This window comes from Myotis lucifugus, unplaced genomic scaffold, assembly GCF_000147115.1.
Source record: "Myotis lucifugus unplaced genomic scaffold, Myoluc2.0 scaffold_15, whole genome shotgun sequence".
Lineage (NCBI taxonomy): Eukaryota > Metazoa > Chordata > Mammalia > Chiroptera > Vespertilionidae > Myotis > Myotis lucifugus.
Genome location: NW_005871063.1, coordinates 3874115 through 3895652, shown reverse-complemented (window position 1 = coordinate 3895652; position 21538 = coordinate 3874115). Strand labels below are relative to the sequence as shown.

The 21538-nt window shown below is 41.2% G+C and overlaps 1 protein-coding gene across 1 annotated transcript in view; it reads left to right on the top strand.

The window, feature by feature from the left end:
* Positions 1–21253, top strand: part of PON1 (paraoxonase 1) — a 25081-nt gene extending 3828 nt beyond the window's left edge. The window contains exons 2-9 of the mRNA XM_006084984.3: positions 1788–1858; positions 3355–3410; positions 4595–4763; positions 8325–8451; positions 11775–11975; positions 13832–13913; positions 17971–18099; positions 20848–21253. Coding sequence (XP_006085046.1) covers positions 1788–1858; positions 3355–3410; positions 4595–4763; positions 8325–8451; positions 11775–11975; positions 13832–13913; positions 17971–18099; positions 20848–21006 — 994 coding nt within the window. The 3' untranslated portion in view covers positions 21007–21253. The remainder of the gene's footprint in view (positions 1–1787; positions 1859–3354; positions 3411–4594; positions 4764–8324; positions 8452–11774; positions 11976–13831; positions 13914–17970; positions 18100–20847) is intronic.
* The last annotated feature ends 285 nt before the right edge of the window (positions 21254–21538 follow it).

The window sequence follows — 21538 nt, the reverse complement described above, 5'->3', positions numbered from 1 at the left end:
CTATTTCAGATGGGTGTGGTGTGTGGATGTGTGTGATGTGTGTTTTCTACTATGCAAAATGCTTTTCCTAATGTGGATCTCAGTCTAAAAATTTTCAAGCCACTGTTCCCTCGTTTCCCCTTTTAATTTCTCTATTGTGAATTTTTGTGATTGTATGTCAGATTCCCATTTTTGAAATGCCTTTTAGTTTCTCGTGTCCTGGGGCAGATGCCTACCTTCCTTTAAAGTTCTTTCTTTCTTTCTTTCTTCTTTCTTTCTTTCTTTCTTTCTTTCTTTCTTTCTTTCTTTCCATCTTTCTTCCTCTCGTCCTCTTTTTCTTTCTTTCTTTTCTTAAAGAATAGTTTATTGATTTTTAGAGAGATGGGAAGGGAGAAGAGAGAAACAGCAGAAACATCATGGCTGCCTCCTGTACTCCCCACACTAGGGATCAAGCCTGCCACCCAGGCATGTGTTCTGACCGGGATGGAACCAGCAACCTTTTGGTGCATGGAGACGATGCCCAACCAACTGAGCCACACTGGCCGAGGCTAAAGTCTCTTTTCTAAGTTCATGTTCATCATTTAGGGAACCACCAACTCCTTGCAGGCTAGGCCTTCCTCTTCTCTGGATCTCTGACAGCCAGACTGGTGGTTCTCTACCTTGGTTGTACATCAGGACGAACTTGGTGCTTTAACAAAGCCAGTTACTGGACCTCACTCCTAGCCTTTTAGGTCAGACCCTCTTAGAAGGTGAAATTGATAGCCAATGGTATGGTAGTAGGGCCATGCTACATTTTTTTCTGAATGAATAATGAAAAATCAATTGCCCCCAAATCCCTATCACTGTGTACCAGGTTGGTAGGTATTTTACCCAAATTGTTCATTGCCCTCTAGCCCATCCTCCTCCTTCTGTGAGACTAAATTATCAGTAAGGTAATTACTGATAATTTCTTTAGCCAAATAAGATGTCCTTTCTTTAGCCAAATAAGATGTCCAGGATTCTTAGATAATTGTTGCTGCTCAGTATGGCTATGATAATATATTGTATCATTAGTTATAAAGAATGTTTATTGTTTAAATCTTGGCGATGCTAATGTTCTAGTCCATTTCTTTCAAATGCCTCATCAATAGCTTTGCTCTACTCAGGCAGCCTGCTGGTACTTCCTTCTCACATCTGTTCTTTTTCCCTTTGTCCTTCACTCCAATGCCCCCCTTGATGCTTGTGAACTCAGATTTAATACACTGCCGTTGGGTATGTTTGTGTGATATGCCTCTTTATATGCTGGCCCGGGGTATGATTTTCTGAAGTTATAAATCCTTTTAAGCACCCCTGCATTTTTCAAGTCACACACCTGAAAGCAGATGCCCAGTCCCGACTTTGGAGTCAGACTGGGCAGACGGGCTGGAGGCCCATCTGTCAGCAGCTCTAAAACATCAATGGAATAAATTGGAACCATGTTGCTTATTTAATTCAAATTTCCACATAGGCCTCCTGACAGGGCTGATGAAATAGTCCCTGTTCCCGCCAGAGTGCACAGAGCCCCGGAGAGGATACTCACTGTGTATCTTCTTTGTGTACCTATTTACCTCAGCCTAATAAATAGTACATATTGTGCCGAGAAACCACGCGTGTCTGACTCTGGCCCTGCCTCATAGAATTGCTCAAGTTCCGAGGACCAAAAACCCTGGTGTTGAAACCAAGGCAAAGTACAGTTAAGGAAAAATTTATTGGCTACTTACCTTTGCAACTTAATTGTAATTTCTGAATAGTTGTATGTATATTTTATTCCCTTTTTTTCTCCCCCCCAGAAAACGACTTACAGCTTTTCGAGAAGTAGAACCAGTAGACCTTCCTAACTGTAATTTAGTGAAAGGAATAGGTAAGTATGTGAGAGAAGGAAGTATCTTATTTGAACTTGCAGTATGATCTTGCCATTTATGTAATTAGGACACCTGTTAAAGTTTGTTCAAAAATTAAACTGTGAACCAGAAGAGTACTATTAAGTCAGGTAATTTAAAATAAATTACTTTGGCCTTCACTAACACATTGCCAAGGTGTGGACCGTGGTGTTTTGATCATTTGTTTTTGTTTGGTCCATTTAGCAAAAACAATGGAATGTTTGATTATTGATGTTATAACCTGAGCAAGTGGCAGAGGAGAGATAGAAGAGGGAGAAAAAGCAGTGAGTAAAGGGTTGATTTTTAGAAAGCCCCCCCACACCTTTGCAATTACCACAAGGCTTGTCCTCGTGCTTCTCTCCTTTAATATCAGGGAGGAAAATTTCCCCCAGAAGCTCTCAGCAGATTTCCCCTTGGATCTCATTAGTCAGAGCTAAACGACCTGACTGGTGCCCTAGCTGCAAAGGAAGCTGGAAAAGTAATTATCAGGCCTCCTTTGTAGGAGGCAGGCTCTGTCAGCAAACATAAAAGGGCAGGGGAAGAGCAGCTGGTAGGCAACCAACAGGGAGAGTCACAAGACTTGAGTTCCCATCTGGTTTCAACCAACCAGCTTTGTTATTTGAGGACGGCTTGTTTGAGATCCATACTTAGGTTGTTTTCTGTTTTGTTTGTTTGTTCTCTTTTTCCTTTTAGAATTATTTACGTTAGTTGCCTAAGGTTAGAAAGACTAGATCAGATGACTTATTCAGTTAGCATGTAAAGTTTGGTCAGATATCTCATAGTGCAATTTTTTCTAGAAAACAAATACAATATTGATAGTAAATGTTACTAGATATCTGAAAAACAAACTCTCCACTAAGAGTATGAATACAAAACTAAAAGATCTCATTTGTTTCTAGACTGGTTGAAATGTTTAAAATGTACACGTATTTAAAGTATGACTAACTTAGTGATATTTTACTGATGTTTATAATTAATAGTAATTGCATACTCTGGATACGAAATATATTCCCATTTTAACTGACACAATTAGATTTTGCTTATGTTTCCAATGTGTTTTTCAAAGAGTTTATTTGATTTGGAATTCTTAAGAATCAATATATATTGGTAGTTTACTCTGTGTCTTTAAAATAAACAGCAAGCATTTTTCAAATTATTTCACCTTTTGCACATTTTGTGAATTTCCATGAACTTTATATGAGATTTCAGACTCTGAGGAAAAACTTCTAGTCTATCAATTTAAAACAAATATATTAAGTGTAAATTTTAATTACACTTAATTATATTAATGTCTTTTAATTTTTATATAATCACATTGGTCAATTAGACAAATAAAGGAAAGGATTAATTATTCTGACCCTGTGAAAGAGAGCTAAATACATAGCCCCATTTTCAAGTTAGGAGTGATAAAAAAAAGGGACCACCAGCTTCCTGCAAGAGGGTGAAACAATATGTTATCTATTCCCTTTCCTGGCAGAAACGGGCTCTGAAGACTTGGAGATACTTCCTAATGGACTGGCTTTGATTAGCTCTGTAAGTGTTTCAATAGACCCTTTTCTAGAACCAGTAGCTTAAGTCTTTCATTTAAGCCTTCTCTATACCGATGCTTAACTTCAAATAAAATGAGCAGCCCTATGGCTCCAAAAGCAAACTGTATATGCATTTCCCTGGTGTTATAATTATGACCACATGTGTTCCATGCACATTTGTATCCCGGTGTGCACACTGAACTCTTATTTTATCTTATCTTTCATTGTAACAATTTGTGAGCCCAACGAGTAATAATGGCTCCCCATTCAACTGTCTATCCCTTGAAGCACTTAAATGGTGTCCTCAAATATTTGCTAAGTTAGAGTACTTTTATACCTCTTCACATGTCAATTAGACTTTTAGATTTTTATACTTTTCAGAGTAAGTTCTTTAATTTAAAATTGCTGTTAGGTTATTCCATAATTTCCTGACTTTGAAGAGAGAGTCCACCATGTTTGTGGAAACTCGTGCGTACAGATCACGGTGGTAGTCATACAGCTCAAACAAAAGGGATTGACCATCTAGGCTTGGATGAAGGCTTTCAGAGGATACGGTATACAAGTCATCCCGCTGTTGAAGACCCTTCGCTGCCGGTTGTAATTTATTTAGTCTAGTTTTCTCTTACGAAGATGGAGGACTTGTCAGCATCTACAACAGTCTCTGGCAAACCTTTTTCAAAGCACCAGAATACAGATTTTAAGCAAAATTTCATATAGGGCCCCAATGTCTAAACAAGAGCTGCATTGTTCTCACTGAAGGGAAGGAGTTGTTTCCAGGCTCACTAGACTTCCCCTACACATCTGTGCCTAGATGCTTTCAAGAACCCACAGGGGATGGTCTGAAAACCATAAACAATGTTCTGTCCATAGTCCTTGTTGATATTGTTAAAGGCCTTTAGTAAATGCCCCTGTGGCCTGCTCTTCCATCTTTTATCTTTCTCAGAGGTTGGTAGCTGTGATATGAGACACATTTGACTTCGCTGCTCATCATGGGTCTTTACCTGTGGGTGAGGGTCCCCTGATGGAGCATGTGGTCTGCAGAGCCCTCCTGGGCCCATTGCACAAACCACCCAAGGGGCTCCCCCTGTGACCTTGTTGCATGAAGCAGACAGAGTGAACTCACAGGCCCTCTACCACCTCCATCACCATTTGTAATGGGCTTGGTTTTTCTCCTTCATTATTTATAAGGGATTAAAATTCCCTGGAATAAAGAGCTTTGACCCTGATAAGCCTGGAAAAATACTTTTGATGGACCTGAATGAGGAAGATCCAGAAGTGTTAGAATTGAGGATCTCTGGAAGTAAATTCAATACGTCTTCATTTAACCCGCATGGGATCAGCACATTCACAGATGAAGGTAACAATATGGAATGTTTCTTAAAAATAAAACCAGATTTTAAAAAGTTAACCCACGAATATTTCTTTTCAGCCAACTAAAGTATAATCATGGGTAATGTTTTCATTATGCATTTTAAACTTACCCCCTACGTTAAATAAATATATGGTAACTACTTCAATACTTGAGAATGTTAAAATATTTAAGTTTCCTAAAGCACCTAATTTTTAAAACTACTACCAACATTCACATCCCTATAATTACTGTAGTCAGCCCGAATAGGATGGGTTTTCTAATTTAAACCATTTTACAGGCATGTACATGAATAGATTGTCTAACATAAGGCACCTGCAGCCTGTAGATCTGCTGACAGAAACTCACCGTGGTCAGCTTTGGCTCTCTGTCCACTGGTTACTGTTTTGTCTTCAGACTGTGTCTCCACATTTTAATATGTTGCCACCCCCCTCTCCATCCCTTATGTCTTCAATTCAATTTCTTCCTTTGTGTGTGTGTGTGTGTGTGTAGCCATTGCCTTGGTCTCTACGTTAATTCTTAACCCCAAATTGCACACGGAAGCACCTGTGAAGTTTTAAACAGCCTGATGCCCAGGCCCCAGCCCCTAATATTCTGACTCAGTCCGCCTGAGGGGAGACTGGGAGGCAGTACTTCTGAAAAGTTCTCCTGGTGATAAAAATGTAAGGCTAGGTCTGAGGGCCATGTCTACACCCACAGCCTCCTCCTCCTCACCACACAATCCCTTCTTTAGTCCTTATTCCAGACTTTACCCATTGCGGGTGGCTAAAATCACTGCTTTGAAAGTCTTCAGTCCTTAACAAACCTCTCTCCCTTTTACCTCTTCCCCTCTTTCTTCCTTCATGTCCTCCCCTTCCCTTCTTTCCTTTCACTCCTCTCCTATCTCCTTCCTTCCTTCCCCCTTCCTCCCTCCCTCCCTCCACCTTATTTTATGCTGTTTACCACTTGCTTCTTCACGTAACTTGCTTCTCTCTGCAGGTTTTCTCTCCTGCTCATTATTTTAGAAATCTCTGAGCATTTTCCAAAAGACTGCCCTTTTGCCTCTTCTTTATTTTCTCCATGTCAGAAAGTTCAACCACGTCACAACTCTCTAGGAGAACATCCCAATGGGCTATTCTTTTTTTTCTTTTTTTAAAATTAGCTCTTCAGTTCCATTCCTTCAGCTTACTAGATACTTCTATTTGGTATAACCACTTTAAACTCAAATGTTGCAAAATGATTTTCTATCTTAAGATCTTCCCTTCTTCACTTCTATCCCATATGACTTCCCTTCATATATATTTTCCCTTTCAATGATCTCTCTATGTATTTATCAACAGTATATTTTTTAAAAAGATATTTTAAGTGCAAAGAAATATAGTATTTGGTGTGTGTATTCTCATTTTTTAAATATATTTTTATTGATTTCATAGAGGAAGGGAGAGGGACAGAGAGATAGAAACATCAATGATGAGAGAGAATTATTAATCAGCTGCTTCCTGCATGCCCCTTACTGAGGATTGAGCTTGCAACCCGGGCATGTGCACTTGACCAGAATTGAACCTGGAACCCTTCAGTCCCCAGCTTGACACTCTATCCATTGAGCCAAACCAGCTAGGGTTGTGTGTTCATCCTTTTAAATAAAAACTAGAGGTCCGGTGTACAAAAATTATACACTCAGGGGAGGGGGGCTCTCTCAGCCCGGCCTGTGCCCTCTCGCAGTCTGGGAGCCCTCAGGGGACATCCTTAGCGCTGCCGTGGAGGCAGGAGAGGCTCCCACCACTGCTGTGAGCCCAGCTTCTGGCTGAGCAGCACTCTCCTGTGGGAGCGCATTGACCATCAGGGGGCAGCATCTGCCCCCTGGTGGTCAGTGTGCATCATAGTGACCGGTCATTCCACAGTTTGGTCAATTTGCATATTAGCCTTTTATTATATAGGATGGGGAAATACTACACAAACCCTTCTATAAGTTACTTTTGCATTCAACACTGTGCTCCTTTCGATGACAGTGCATTTAGAGCAGTGGTATTCAACCTTGGCTGCACATTAGAATCACCTGGGAGTCTTAAAAATCCTGATTTCTGGGCCTCATCCTCCGGAAATTCTGTTTCTTTGTTACTAATGTTGTGGCCCCACCCCATAACAAAGAAACAGAATTTCTGGAGGAAGAGGCCCAGAAATCAGGATTTTAAAAAGATTTAGAGCTACTTTGCAATGGCTGTGGCTATTTGGTCTGCATCTAACTCTATGCTCATTGCAAACAATGCTAAAATAAATATTCTTGTGCATTTATCTTCTGTGAACATTCCCTTAGGACAAATTTCTAAAGGCAGAGTTTGCTATGCAAAATATTAATCTGGGTTTTAATCCTTACTTATGTTTGCTTTCTGACTTCCCCATTCCTAGGACTTCTGATATTTCCAGTCAGATGCCTCTCATATCCTTTCCTACCTTTCCTCCTGGCCCAGTCTCTTTTCTCCACGTGCCTGGATTGCTGCTGCAGCCTTAGGTCATGTTAATCTTTGGTTCAAATCCCCCATGAGTAAAACCTGGATCCTTACCCTGAGGATCCAGGGTAACCTTGGCTCCCTACCTCTATGGCTTCAGCCCTCCCACTCTCTCTGTCAGTCAGTGTACTGCAAGCACAACCTCACCATTAAGCGAATGTGCCAAGGAAGCTCCTGCCTCAGGCCCTTTGCACACTCTCTTCCCTCAGCCTGGATTACTCTTTCACCAGATAGTCACATGGTTTCATCTCGTATTTCAGTTAGGTCTCTGCTTTAATATTACTCATCAGAGAGAACTTCCTTCACTCCCATGAAAAAAAACTTCATGACACTCCATCCCTTTATTCCATTTTATTTTCTTTGCATCACTTAACACCAACTAAAATAAATACTTGTTTGTGGAATGAAGAACCCCCTAGCTGGCCTCTCTGCTCCAGTCTGTTCAGTTCAACCTATTAAATTTTCCATTGTTTTCCTTTAAAAACCTATTTGGCCATGTCAAAGGTTTCCATAGATTTACTGGTTCTTAAGGCAAAGACTATAATCTAATTTCACTTGCCACGTTCTTGGCCACTTAAACTGGTGTCTTTCCTGTCCCGAAGTCACACGGACTCACAGTGTGGCTTCCCTTTGACACTATCTTGCAGGTGTTCTTTTTATGGAATTTATCATCTTTCACTGTGTAAGTTATACCTGAACACACCTTCTCATATTAGTATTCCCCACCTCTTTTATCTCAACTCTGCATCTCGCTGAGACCATCTGCAAGAGAAAGTTTAACAAGCTCTTTGGAGTTTTAGTATCAAGCACCGCTCATTCTTAATTTAAGGTTATTTTTCCCCTGGTGGAGTTTGGAGTTTTCAGAAACTGTCACTGGTTCCTCCTTTAGTCATTTCTCTTTGGAACAATCGCAAATGCTTCTCTCTACAAAGAGATGAAAATAGTCCATCTGCCTGACACCCTAAGTACCAGTTGGAGGTGGGTTGAAATTGCTTTTTGGAGATAGTTCTGACAGCTGAGAGCTCAGTTAATGTTTCGATTTTTGTTTTTAATCTCTTCTCAGATAATACCGTCTACCTGCTGGTGGTGAACCATCCAGATGCTAAGTCCACCGTTGAGTTGTTTAAATTTCAAAAAGAAGAAAAATCTCTTTTGCATCTGAAAACTATCAGACACAAACTTCTAGCTAGGTACTGAAATCTATCTATTTCTATTTCCCTTTCATTCATTTTTAGTTTTTCCTTTCGGTTGGGGGATAAGGAGGATAATGGCTCCTCACCCCTCCCCTCTAATTATAACACACTCCTCCAAATGTTCAGTTCTGCAGAAACTTTTGAGGCTCCAAGCCCCTCAGAAAAGATCCATTCCCTGTGGCCCCTTTCCCAGGCAGGCTGGATACTGGCTTATGACTCCTGGCCTCTGCTCTTTGCCAAAAACAGACTTAGTATTTCAAACCCAAACCAGTTTCATAGATGAATTTTGCATCTTGAATGTATTTATTTTTATATTTTTTAAAAATGGAATCTTAGATGTTTATATGAATTAGAAACACATGCCTAAGAGCAGATCTGAAAGCAGAGGCCTCCAAGACCTTCCTGCACTGCCTCTACTCCAGGGAGGTTGCACATGATTGATGAAATTGCAGATTTGTGGTAACGCTCAGCTCCATCCTGGGCTCCCGGACCACATAGCGTATGGAAAAAGGACACCCATCAATCCCACTCAAAGTTGACTTCTTTGCTTACCTTAGGATTTGATTCATGAGGCAAATGATGGATTTGGGCTAATAATCTGACACTAGCTTCCCAAACAATTTTTATCCTCTAATCATTATGGTTTTCTAGAAGCCCAAACTCTATTTGAATGACTTACATGCAGTATTCAACTACCTCAGTATTTGTAAATCTAGATTTCTTTTAAACCGCGTGTTACTTACATGCAGGTACCTAGCCAAGCACCTGGCAAATAATTTGCACTCAGTGTTACCAGTGCCCTTTCCTCTCCTTTCTTACCTGGTGGTGTTGAAGATGAAGAAACAGATTGGAGAGAAATTGAGTCACTGGATGAAGGTCAATCAATCACATAGTGGCCGATGAGGAACTATGGCCCAGGTCTTCTTCTGCATCCCAGGGATGAGTGGAAATTCAGAGAAGAGCTTTTATGGGAGAGTTTATTCATACAATCATTCCATAAATATGTTTTAGAAAGAGAATGAGGACACTGAGAATGTGCCAAATACCAAGATCTAAATTAGGGAAAAGTATATATAGTAGGAGTAACATAATGAGCTTTAACTATGTTAGGTGCTGCAATAAACCAATTTAAACAGGTTATTTTATTAACTTTTTACAAATGCCTTCTTGTTTAGGTTTCATTCTTTTACCAGTTTAGATTTTAAATATTTGCAGCCTGGAGTATTTAACTTGCCCCAGATGCCGCCATCAGTAAATGGTACAGCTGAGATTTTAATCCTGGTAGCTTGGCTCTGGAGCTGATGATCTGGGCCACTATGAAATAGTGAAAACCTATTTGTTTCACCATCTCATCTTGGAGATTCAGATTTGTCTAATTTCCCAGGATTTTTTTTCTGGGCCAATTGCAAAAATATTGGTCTTTGGCAATGTAGAACCAAACTGAAAATAACTCCAGTGCCCCAATTCATTGCTCTCTCCATCCAAGGACTACCCTTGTATGTTTTCCGCATTGTATTTAGTCGTTGTTTATAGCATTAATTTTTGACTTAAGCATGTTATTATTAATAAGAACACAATGGTCATTATTGGTCATTTAATTATATACTAGGCATGGTGCCAAGGGCTTTGCATTCATTGTTGCAATTTATTCTTACTGCAGCTTTTGAAGGTATAGAGTGGAAACTGAGGCTCAGAGTTCAGGGACGTGCTGTGACCCCACAGATGATAGCAAGCAAGTCAGGATTCAAATGGACGCCATCTGATGTTAAAACTATTGCTCGAAACCGTTCTCCTCTGCTCCTTTGTATGAAAATCAGCAAGTGATTGTAAAGCATACTAATTTTGGAAATGTCCTTTTAAAAAAGAGAGAGAGAGAAAGCCTCTAACTTGCAGGTTTATGCCTGAAGCCTGTACAGACTAATCTTAAATTCCTAGACCTTTTTTTTTCTCATTTAGTGATAGTGGCTGCCATTGATTGAGGGTTTAGTGAGCAGCAGGCTCCTTGCAAAGCACACGCCAGGCATTGTTCATTGTAATTCCCACGGCAACTCCACAAATTAAGATTCTGACCCTTAGTCTTATACTAATGAGCTGTATGACTTTGGGAAAATCGTTTAACCTCTCTTTACAGATGAGAAAACTGAGGCTTTGTGCACTTATCTAGCTCGCCCAGGAGCCCAGAGCAACGTCAGCGCTGATGTGCTGGCCATTAGGGCCTCCGCAATAGAGGAGAGATAATTCTCTCCCAGATAATAGCTCCAGGAAACTTCTGTCACCTCAATCAGCAAAGAATGACTCACTTATGTGTTTGCTGTTGTACCTATTAAAGCAGAGAAATAGACTCATATATCTTAGATTTTCAGTAACATAGAGAGAATCAAAATCCGGAAGGAAAAGAAACACACCATAGCATCCTATTTCTGAGTAGCCTTGTTCACGGACATTTTACTCAGTTTAGAATCATGAGACCTTAAAGCTGGAAGTGACTCTGTAAAGCGGAAAGAGATCAGTCCATCTCTTCCTCCTTTTACAGATTAGGAAACTGAGGCCCTGACTTGTGAGATGATTGATTTTCCTGAAGTCACACAGCAAGAGTAGCAGAGCTTTAACTAAAATGCAAGTCACAGTGATGCCACTGTTTTTTCTCTTGTTTGAGGGTGCCTTGGATGTTCTCTCTGAGAATAAGTGCTCTATGAGCATAAATAAGTTTTGCCCTGATGATGATTCCTGGCCTAATTTAATGTCTACTGATTTTAGTATCTAAACACACACACACACACACACACACACACACACACACACACACACACCATAGCACTTTTAAGATACAGTAAATAGGACTTTTATATTGCATTGTAATCACCTCTTAGCATTTCTTTTCTTTCTTTCTTTTTTTTTTGTTCACCCGAGGACATTTTTTTTAGAGAGAGCAGAAAGGTGGGGTAGAGACAGAGAGAAACATGGATGTGAGAGAGGCACATCCATTGGTTGCCTCCCACACATACCCCAATCAAGGTCGGCATCAAGCCTGCAACCAAGGTACGTGCCCTTGACCGGAATGGAACCAGAGACCCATCAGTCCGCAGGCTGACGCTCTAACCATTGAGAAGAACCGTCTAGGGCCCTCTTAGAGTAATTGTTGCCTTTGAGGATTGTATAGGTGGGGCTGATTTCATATTAATTCTCTTCCATAACAGGTTGTGTGAAGGCTCCATCCCACATCTTGACTTAGGAATAGACATTAACGAATGCCTGTGCATAACCCTGTAATGTACAATCCCTTCATCTGTATATGTCCTATGTGTGTGTTTGAATTGCAGTTTGAATGATATTGTTGCGGTGGGACCTGAGCACTTTTATGCCACAAATGATCACTATTTTGTTGACCACTACTTGAAATCCTGGGAGGTCTACTTGGGTTTATCATGGTCATATGTGGTTTACTATAGTCCAAATGAAGTTAAAGTGGTGGCGGATGGATTTGATTTTGCGAATGGAATCAACATTTCACCTGATGGCAAGTACGGAATCTTTTGAAAATGTCATGCATTTCTCCATATTCTTATTAGATACATTTTGAAGATAGTCTTTTTCTAAATTATGTGATACATTTTAACATGTTATCTTAGTAAGAGGAAATTAAGAAAAATGTAAAATAGCAAATTTTCAGGAGGTAAAAGTTATCAAATCAAAATTTCCTATTTTGTTGAAGACATACTTAAAAAATTTTTTTTGTAGGGGAAGTACATTTCAAAAGGGTGAATAAGCATTTAGTATTAGTAAATATTACTGTGATTATTGTTTAGTATTGCTAAAATACTGCAATATTTAGAACTACTAAATAATACTGTGATAATCATTTAGTATGACTGAATAGCTTTGCTTTGAGGGAAGATTTTTTAGTGTATAATGGGATTAACAGTACATAGGTATATATATATATATATATATATATATATATATATATATATATATATATATATGTATATATATATATATATACCAGTAGTGCTGGTTTCTGACAAGTTAAAGAGCTCGCACCAAAATGTAAATCAAGGTACTGCTTCCTTCATCAAAAGTGTTCCGATGGGAAGAAAAAGCCATCTCAGCAGTGGGCTTAGTGATGTAGCTGATTTACATTATTAGCTGGTGGTGACCCTGAAACAATTCACAGACCAGCATTAATCTGGTGACCACACTTTGGGTAGCACTGATATATATATATATATATATATATATATATATATATATATATATATATGGTATAATAAAAGCCTAATATGCAAATTGTCCCCTCAGGAGTTCAACCAACCAGGAGTTCGACCACTTGCTATGATGTGTACTGACGATCAGGGGGAGGCCCGGAACGAAGGAAGGCCCTGGCTGGCAGCCAGAAGGCCCCGATCAGCCCCTGATCTTGGCCAGGCCTAGGGACCCTACCAATGCATGAATTTTATGCACCGGGCCATATATATATAAGGGGCCATCCTCATCTTGTATCATCACAAATTTCAGAGGGATCATAAGAGAGATAAACATAGATGTGTGAGAGAAACATCAATTGGTTGCCTCCTGTATGCATTCTTACTGGGCTGGGAATTGAACCCACAACCTAGGTATGTGCCCAGGCTGGGAATTGAACCCACAACCTTTTAGAGTATGGGATGATGCTCCAACCCACCGAGCCACATTGGCCAGAGCAGTGACATATTTAGAGAAAGCAACATGAACAGCTTTGCAATTATTCATATTGTCTCCTGGTCTCCAAAAATAGCAGATAATCAAGCAGTCGTTTCTTATTTTGTCCCGAGATCACTGACTGACCACAGGTCTATATGATGAGTGTGGCCGTTGCACTGTGTGCAAAATACTAAACCCACAGGGTCCAACCAGTCTCAGGGTAGGTGGGGAGGAAGACTTCTCTCAGATCCAGGACCAGCATCTTGTCTTCTCTCATACTTCCTTTCTCTGGCTTAAAACCAGGTGCTGATTGTCAAAGGGCCTTCCTGCAGTCTGTTGGGGAGAACCCACTATCCTCTGACATGCAGAAGCTGGGGGTCGCCCCTATGTTGACAAACTAAGAGAAGCACTGCAATGCTCTATCTCCCAGATGTAAGAGCTGGTGTGTAGGCTAAGTTCCTTCCCTACTGATAAGGGTCAACTGGGTTTCTACCCTTAGAAATAACTTTACAGGATTAAAACTCCTGTGTGCACTGTAAACTCATTAGTGCTTTCAGAATTTGACGAGCATTGAGAGGGGTTCCATGTTCCAGTCTCTAAGCCAAGTTCTTCTCGAGGAAGAGTTATCACAACTGCGCTGTCATCTTTTGGATTGCATCACTTCGAGTGCTTTGATGTAGCTCTTTCTTCTTTGAAGGTATGTCTATATATCTGAACTTCTGGCTCATAAGATCCATGTGTATGAAAAGCATGCTAATTGGACTTTAACATCATTGAAGGTAAGATATATTAGCACTCTACGTTTGCAGAGTGATAATTAGATTCTAATTGATTTGTGAAATTAAGTGAGGACAAAAGGATTGTCTAATTGGAGTGGGTGAGAACCAATTTTTTACTCCTTTATTAAGAGTCATCAGCATCTTATGTATTTGTTGTTCACTTTTACTCGGCAGTGGAGCTGGAAGCAGCCAACCACACATCTCACCTATGAAACTTTGATTTTTTTCTACTCTAATGAATTTTAAGCTTGGCATTGTCTTCCTAGTCCTATCTTCCTTCCTTCTTCCCTCCCTCCCTTTCTTCCTCTCCCTTCCCTTCCTTCCTTCCTTTCTTTCTTTCTTTCTTTCTTTCTTTCTTTCTTTCTTTCTTTCTTTCTTTCTTTCTTTCTTTCTTTTTCTTTCTTCCTTTCTTTCTTTCCTTTTTTCTTTTCTTCTTTCTTTCTTTCTTTCTTTCTTTCTTTCTTTCTTTCTTTCTTTCTTTCTTTCTTTCTTTCTCTCTTTCTCTTTCCCTCCTCTCTCCCTTTTTTCTATCTATCCCTCTCCCTCCTCTTCCTCTCCTTTCTTCCTTCTTCTGCCCTTCCTTTTTTTTCTTTCTATCTTGATGGAATAGTCAAGACGTTAAGACTTTTCTCAGATCTAGGACAAGCATCATGTCTTCTCTCTTACTTTCTCTGGCCTAAAACAAGGAGCTGACTGTCAAAGGGCCTTCCTGCAGCCTGTTGGAGAGAACCCACTATCCCCTGACATGCAGAAGCTGGGGTTTGCCCCTATGTTGACAAACTAAGAGAAACACTGCAATTAAACTTGGTGTTTAATATGACAGAGATCTCCACAAAATTTATAAAGCCCAAGTACTAGCAATGGCCATCCAGTGCCCCAGCAGCCCATCTCCTTGCTGCCTTTGTTGCCAACCCTTGTCCCTCTGCTCCTGCCTCATATTCCTGGAGCTTGCCTGGCAGGGCCCTGCCTCAGGATGAGGCACTGTTCCCTCTGCTCGTGAGATCTTCCTCCAGAACCTCCATGGTTCTCTCCTTCATAGCATTTCAGATTTTACCAGAATGTCACTCAATGAGGCCTCCCCAGCTGCCTAATGTACAACTCTGCTCCCTCTAAACCACACACACACACACACACACACACTTCCTATCTCACGGAAGACTTTATTTTCCCTCTAGCATTAGTAATGAATTTTATTTATCTTCTGTTAGCTGCCTCTCCCCCAGGGTATAAGCTCCACAAGGACAGATTCCCCCACCCCCATTTGCTCCTGGAAGAGTTCCTGCTGCCTACTAGGCATTCAACAAACACTTGTTAAATTAGTATGGTGGTGCTGGGCGTTTCAGGGGCCATCTTCTACCCCCACCAGTAATGGTCCGTTTTGAGATTTGGGTCAAAAGAAGTAAAAACACAAGAGAGAGGAAACAGAAAGTAAGAGCAAAGGGGAACATTATGCACGTAATCCCTGCCCCTGAAAAGCAAGACGTCTCTCTCCCGCCATAACTGCCCACAGCAGGAAGTGCTGTCACCAGGCGCTGTGACCATTCCCATCAGCACATCCGAGGAACTGTCATGAGAGGCTTCACTCGGAGAAAATTACCTCGAAGCACCATCAAATGTAACATTATGTCTGACATTAAAAGTCATTGGCTGGGCTAGTTTGGTATTAGCTGAAGTAAAATGGAATTTCACACACTCATACTCGCTGAGGGAATAAAAACAAACTGTGGTTATAGCGATACCTACTTCTGTCAACTGGAAGTTAAAGAATTTTCTAAGAATAGATCCCAATCCAAACATACATTCAATGCACAATGATAAAGGCATGGCTGCTGCCAAGGCAAGTTTGAGCGCAAGGCGTATTTCAGGTTTGGCTTCCACACTGGGCAACAGATCATGCCTGTTTCCTCACATAACTCAGTTAGGACTACTCTTGCAACTGAAATGTTATTCTTCTTTTGGGAGATTCACATTAATTAAACCAGTTAATTAATACCTGGAGTGCCAATAAATTTGATAAGATAGCTGAGACTGATCTCAGAATTTTCAATGAGATGTGGATAGGTTTATGTCCTGCCAAAGTTTGGTACATGCACACAGTGAAATATTATTCAGTCTTAAAAAGGAATGAAGTACTAATGCATGCTACAATATGGATGAGCCTTGAAGATATTATGCTAAGTGAAATAAGCTAGACACAAAAGGAAAAATAGCGCAGGATCCCACTTGTATGAGGTACCGAGATTCAGCAAATTCACAGACAGAAAGTAGAATCGAGGTTACCAAAGGCTGGGGGAGGGAGGAATGGGGAGCTATTGGGCACAACTTCTGTTTGGGATGATGAAAGTTTCCAGAAATGGATAGCGGTGATGGTTGTACGACATTGTGAATGTATTTAATGCCACTGCATTAAATGACAAATTTTACATTATGCATATTTGACTACAATAGAAATAATCCCTCCTCTCTCCAAAAATCAAGACAGCCAATGAATTAGTCCCACTTCAATGAGTTGCAATTCTCTAAAAATTGGGATATTTGTTGACAAAGGATACAATTTCCCCCCAAAAGAATAGTTCATTAAGTTTCCTTGACCCAGGAATGTAACATTTTCCAGTTGGCTTTAGAAAGGCGTGGAAAGTGGCATGTGTGTGCATTGCGGTGCGTTAGTATCACTAGGAATCACAGACTGCATGGCAGGAGCCCAGCACAGGCTCCCCACGGGCCCCTCAGCATTCCCTCTGCAGGAACCAGGTCTGCTGCTGACTCCACTCTCTCCTTGCAGGGCACGTGGCGGGAGCTCCGGAGTTGTGTGTTGAATGAATGGGCTTCTGAGTGCCCTTCCCCCACTCTCACCCTGACTCCCAATTCTACAGGCTGTTATCTGCCATGGAATTCACCGATTAGCTATTACACCTTCCAAAGATAACAGTAGAGTCCTGAGACAAACATTTCCCTCACTTAAAGAGAGTAACTGATCAGAGTAGAATGGCTCTGTGATAGGTGGGGTTTGGTCTGGGGAGAAGGCCTGTGGTTGATTTTGACCAGTGCATGCTTACTCAGCCACCTCCTTTGGCCAGCCTGGCCTGTTTCCAGGGTATGAATGAGCGATGGTTTTGCAGGAAGGTGAAAGGGAGACTCTGCCCAATGCTCAAGCCCTCTAGTTCCTTCAGGGACATGTGGGGATGGCTCTCATTTTGAGGAGGAGGCACAGGCCCGCGTTGGCTCCCCGCAGCTGCCTGTCCACGCTCTGGCCTTTGCAATGTGTTACTGCCCCTTATTACAGGGTCTCTGGGCGCTGAGGTATGCTGGTCTCTGTTGGAGGTACACGGTAGATATTGCTTCTCCAACTGAGCGTGAGAGGCAAACAAATAGATGTGATTTCTTCCCGGTAGAAGGCAGCCAAGATGATGAATGGAGGAATTAAGAATCGTTGGTATTATTTATGATCCTGGTGCAAAGCCTCGACAGCAATCTGTGCAGTCATCACATGCTTGCAACTTATATTTAGAAAATAAACAGCAGAAGAGCAGAGAGTTGGATAATACCAGGAGACTAAAGAAGAAACTTCTTCCCAATTCCAACGCAAAAATTAGACCCAGAGTGATCATTTGTCCTCTGGCTTCACAGCCTACGATTAGCCATTAAAGAAGAGCCTACATTTCATTGACGTTCTCATCAGAGAGGAACCTACACTTCCTGGTTGTTTTCTGAATGCTTATCAAAGTATCATCTGTACATGCCGTTTCAGAAATGAACTGTTCTATGCCACACTTCAAACATTTTTTCCCCTTCAGTTTTAGGGTCACACGCAGATGTTAAGTCCACATGATTTTATTTAACTTTTCATAGCCTTTGTTGGCTTTCTGTATTCCCCGCTCCCTCATCTGTCCTGGAAGCTGATGGAATTCCCTGGGCGCTATTGAAAGGGGCAGAACTGTTGTGTCCCTGGAACCAACAGTGTGGTGACCGAGGACAAGACAGTAGCTTTCCCTGACATACTGCTCAGTCATCTCTCAATTTTTTTTCTCTCCTTTTCTCCTGGTTTTTAATCTGGAAGTCCCTGGCCTTTAACACACTTGTGGATAACATATCCGTGGACCCTGTGACAGGGGACCTCTGGATTGGGTGCCACCCCAATGGCATGAGAATCTTCTTCTACGACCCGGAGCACATCCCCGGATCAGAGGTTAGTTTGAAAAGTGAATTAGATCAGCGATTTTATTCCCAGGTGTTCTCTAGTTGAAAACATAATTCTCAATTATATGGGCAAATAAAAAGTGTGTGTGTGAGGGGGGGGCGGGCGGACACAGATAACTGGTCCAAATGATCAGCTAGAAAAAGGACTTTGACTTGGGGAGGCATTTTAGGCAGAGTCCAGGCAGGAGACAGATGGTGCACGTAAACTGGGTAATCTGAGGGAATTGCGCAAGGACACCATGCACACAGTCATGGGCAGAGTGTAGGGAAATCACCAGGGGATAAGGCAGAACCCCAGGGCTGGCTAGGGGGCAGGGAATGCTGCCAGAAGCCAGACAAGGAGAGAGCTGTGTGTGAAGGTCTTCTGAGCGGAACCTGGCCTCGGGTTGAGGGATGCAGCCAACCAGCACAGGGAGGAAGAAAGCCTGGAGAACACGGGCCCTGCCTCCGCCTCAGACCTCCCATCCCCCACTGCCCCTCGGTCAATCCTAACCGGGAGTTGGAGGGCAAGAGAGCCCTCTAAGTCAGCCTTCGTCCATCCGAGCAGAGTAGACAGTGGACCCGGGGGCTGGGTTAGGATCCATATCTTCATTTTAATAGTGAGTTTCTCCAACTTGAGAATTCACAGTAGTTTAAATATATATATAATGTATCACATTGCCATGGCCTCATCATTTGTTACCTGCCTTCCTATTCAACTCCCCCTTCAGTATGTGCCCAAGCTGACACCAGGGACCAGTCCTAAAGCACAAATGGGCAACGTCTACCTTCCCTGCCATTGGGAATGTTGATCACTAGCTAGAATTATTTTGGATTAAAATACTTTCCTTCCACCTCAGTTTTACTACCCAAAAGCCCTATTTGTGTCCGTGGTCTTTAATCAGTGGACTATTTTGTCGTGTAAGACCATGAAACTCATTTGGCCACAGGCATTTTCATGTTTACTGTGACTTGCTAGTGTGAGTTTTCAGTATGTATCAATTATACTTGCTAGTTACATCAACTATAGGTTATATTTTTGAATTGGTCTAATGCTCTGTATTCTTTTTAAAGCTACCCCACCAGGAAAAAAAATATTTTATAGCTTGTGTCTTGGATTAAACACACACACACACACACACACACACACACACACACACAAATGTGTATTTCCAATTACATTATGGCCCTTCATACCTTTTATTTTTAGGTTTATAGGATAATTGTGATTGTGTTCAAATGCAATCCCTTGTACCTTTTGCTCATTCTTAGGTAGTAGGATGCCCTATGGTATGTTTATTTATTTATTAAATGTCTTTATTGATTTCAGAGAGGAAGGGAGAGGGAGAGAGATAGAAACATCAATGATGAGAGAGAATCATTGATCGGCTGCCTCCTGCACGCCCTCTACTGGGGATCGAGCTCACAACCCAGGCATGTGCCCTTGACCGGAATCGAACCCGGAACCCTTCAGTCCCCAGGCTGATGTTCTATCCACTGAGCCAAAACAGCTAGGGCTGGTATGTTTAATAGACTTGAAGAAATGTATGCTGTGGTGTGGTCACTGGAACTCAGCATGTTAGATTCTAATTTGTTCTTGCTTGTTAGCTCATTTGGTGAACTTGGGTCATTTGCTATTGCATGGACTTGGTTTGCTGTTCTGGAAAAAATACTTCCTTTCTAATGATGGATCTGTTCAAGCATACATAGCAAAAAGTCATAACAGTCCATTATCTAATACACTGCCCTATGGAAGAGTAATTTGGTTTTATTAAAAGAGGTTTAATTACTTAAGCCAAGGTGCACCATAAACTATTTCCCAGTAACTACTACACTTCAACACTATGGCAATTTTCTAAAACATCTGTTTTTGGTGCCAGTTGTTTTAAAGAGGTCCTTTTAAATGCTCCATTGACCCTTTTCTATCCAAACACTGGGTTCCTGGTCTGCCACATTTGGTGTTTTTGCATGTAGGTATCCTTTCTTCAGGTCATTGTATTTTACCCTAGAAAGAGTTGAAAGGGAACTTAACCTAGTCCCATCCATCCCATTCTACAGATGAGAAACCAATGGTGACTAGAACATCCAAAACACAGCCCTGGGCTCCACACTCACCATGTGTTCTTTATAGGAGGGTGAATAGTCTGAAATTTTCATTTATCAGCCCAATGGTCAAATATTGGCCATTTAGCAGTCTAACATGCTACTACATCATTGCTAATGATATCATCATATTTCTGCTCAACTAAATGAAGGAAACTGAACTTACAAGATCTTATAGTTGGGAACTTAAATTAAGAGGGATGGATAAGTGTGGTACAGAGATATGTTCTTTTGGGGCCGTACTTTTTTTAATTGCCAGCATTTAAAAACCAAGAATTAAGTGTAAACATCCAGATTCCTAGTTTATCTGAAAATACACAAAAACTATCCTGAATGCCAGCATGGCAATAATTTTACTATTACGAACAGCCCCTCCCCACAATTTACCAGTCACTACTGCTCCCTAAGGCTTCCCAACCAAGCTGTGCTACTCATTTACATTTCTTGCCTCACCTCTGTAGGCCTGTGTCACTATCTCTATTTAAGATCAGAACCTGTTATTGTGCCGATAAGGAAACAGGCGTCTTACATAGAGAGTAATTTTGGAACAAAATATGATTTACCTAAAGGCTTCTTCTAGAGAAATGACCCATATTTAAAGTTATGTTTTAAGTGACTTTTAAACAAAATTAACCAATTGTTATTTCTTTGGTAGGTGATCCAAATCCAGAACATTTTAACAGAAGAACCCAAAGTCACAGTGGTTTATGCAGAAAATGGTACAGTGTTGCAAGGAAGTTCAGTGGCCTCTGTGTACAAGGGGAAATTGCTGATTGGCACCGTGTTCCACAAAGCTCTTTACTGCAAGCCCTAACAGGCCGAAATGCACCCATGCCATGGGAACTGTGAGCCCATCATTTCAACGGCTTGCCACCTCGAAGGGACCACAGTGATCTCATTAAACAATGAACGTTGACCCTAAATTAGGCCATAGTTAGGGATGAGAATGCTGTTTTACTTAGAACAAAGATGATTGTAAGGCTTTTTGAAAGTACAAAATCAAATTGGTCTTGGGATACTTGTTTACCAGTAAAAATCCTTTACAATAAAATGGCTAAATTTTTGGTCATGTAACAGTATGTGACCCAAAAGGGTACTTTCCCTACGACATACGTTTTCTGAGTGCACGTGACTTATTGCTGCCTTGCTGAGTCTTGTTCAGAAAACAGGAGAGCAGGATGGCTTTACGGGTCATCAGAAATCCAGAAGCCACCCAGGGACTCCAGTTCACATGCCGGGAACGGGACATGCACTAAAAATGACCCTTCAACTCTAGGCACTTCTCCTTAAGCAAAGCCATTAGACATATTGCACATCAGACTTACGTTTCCCCCTTTACGTATGAC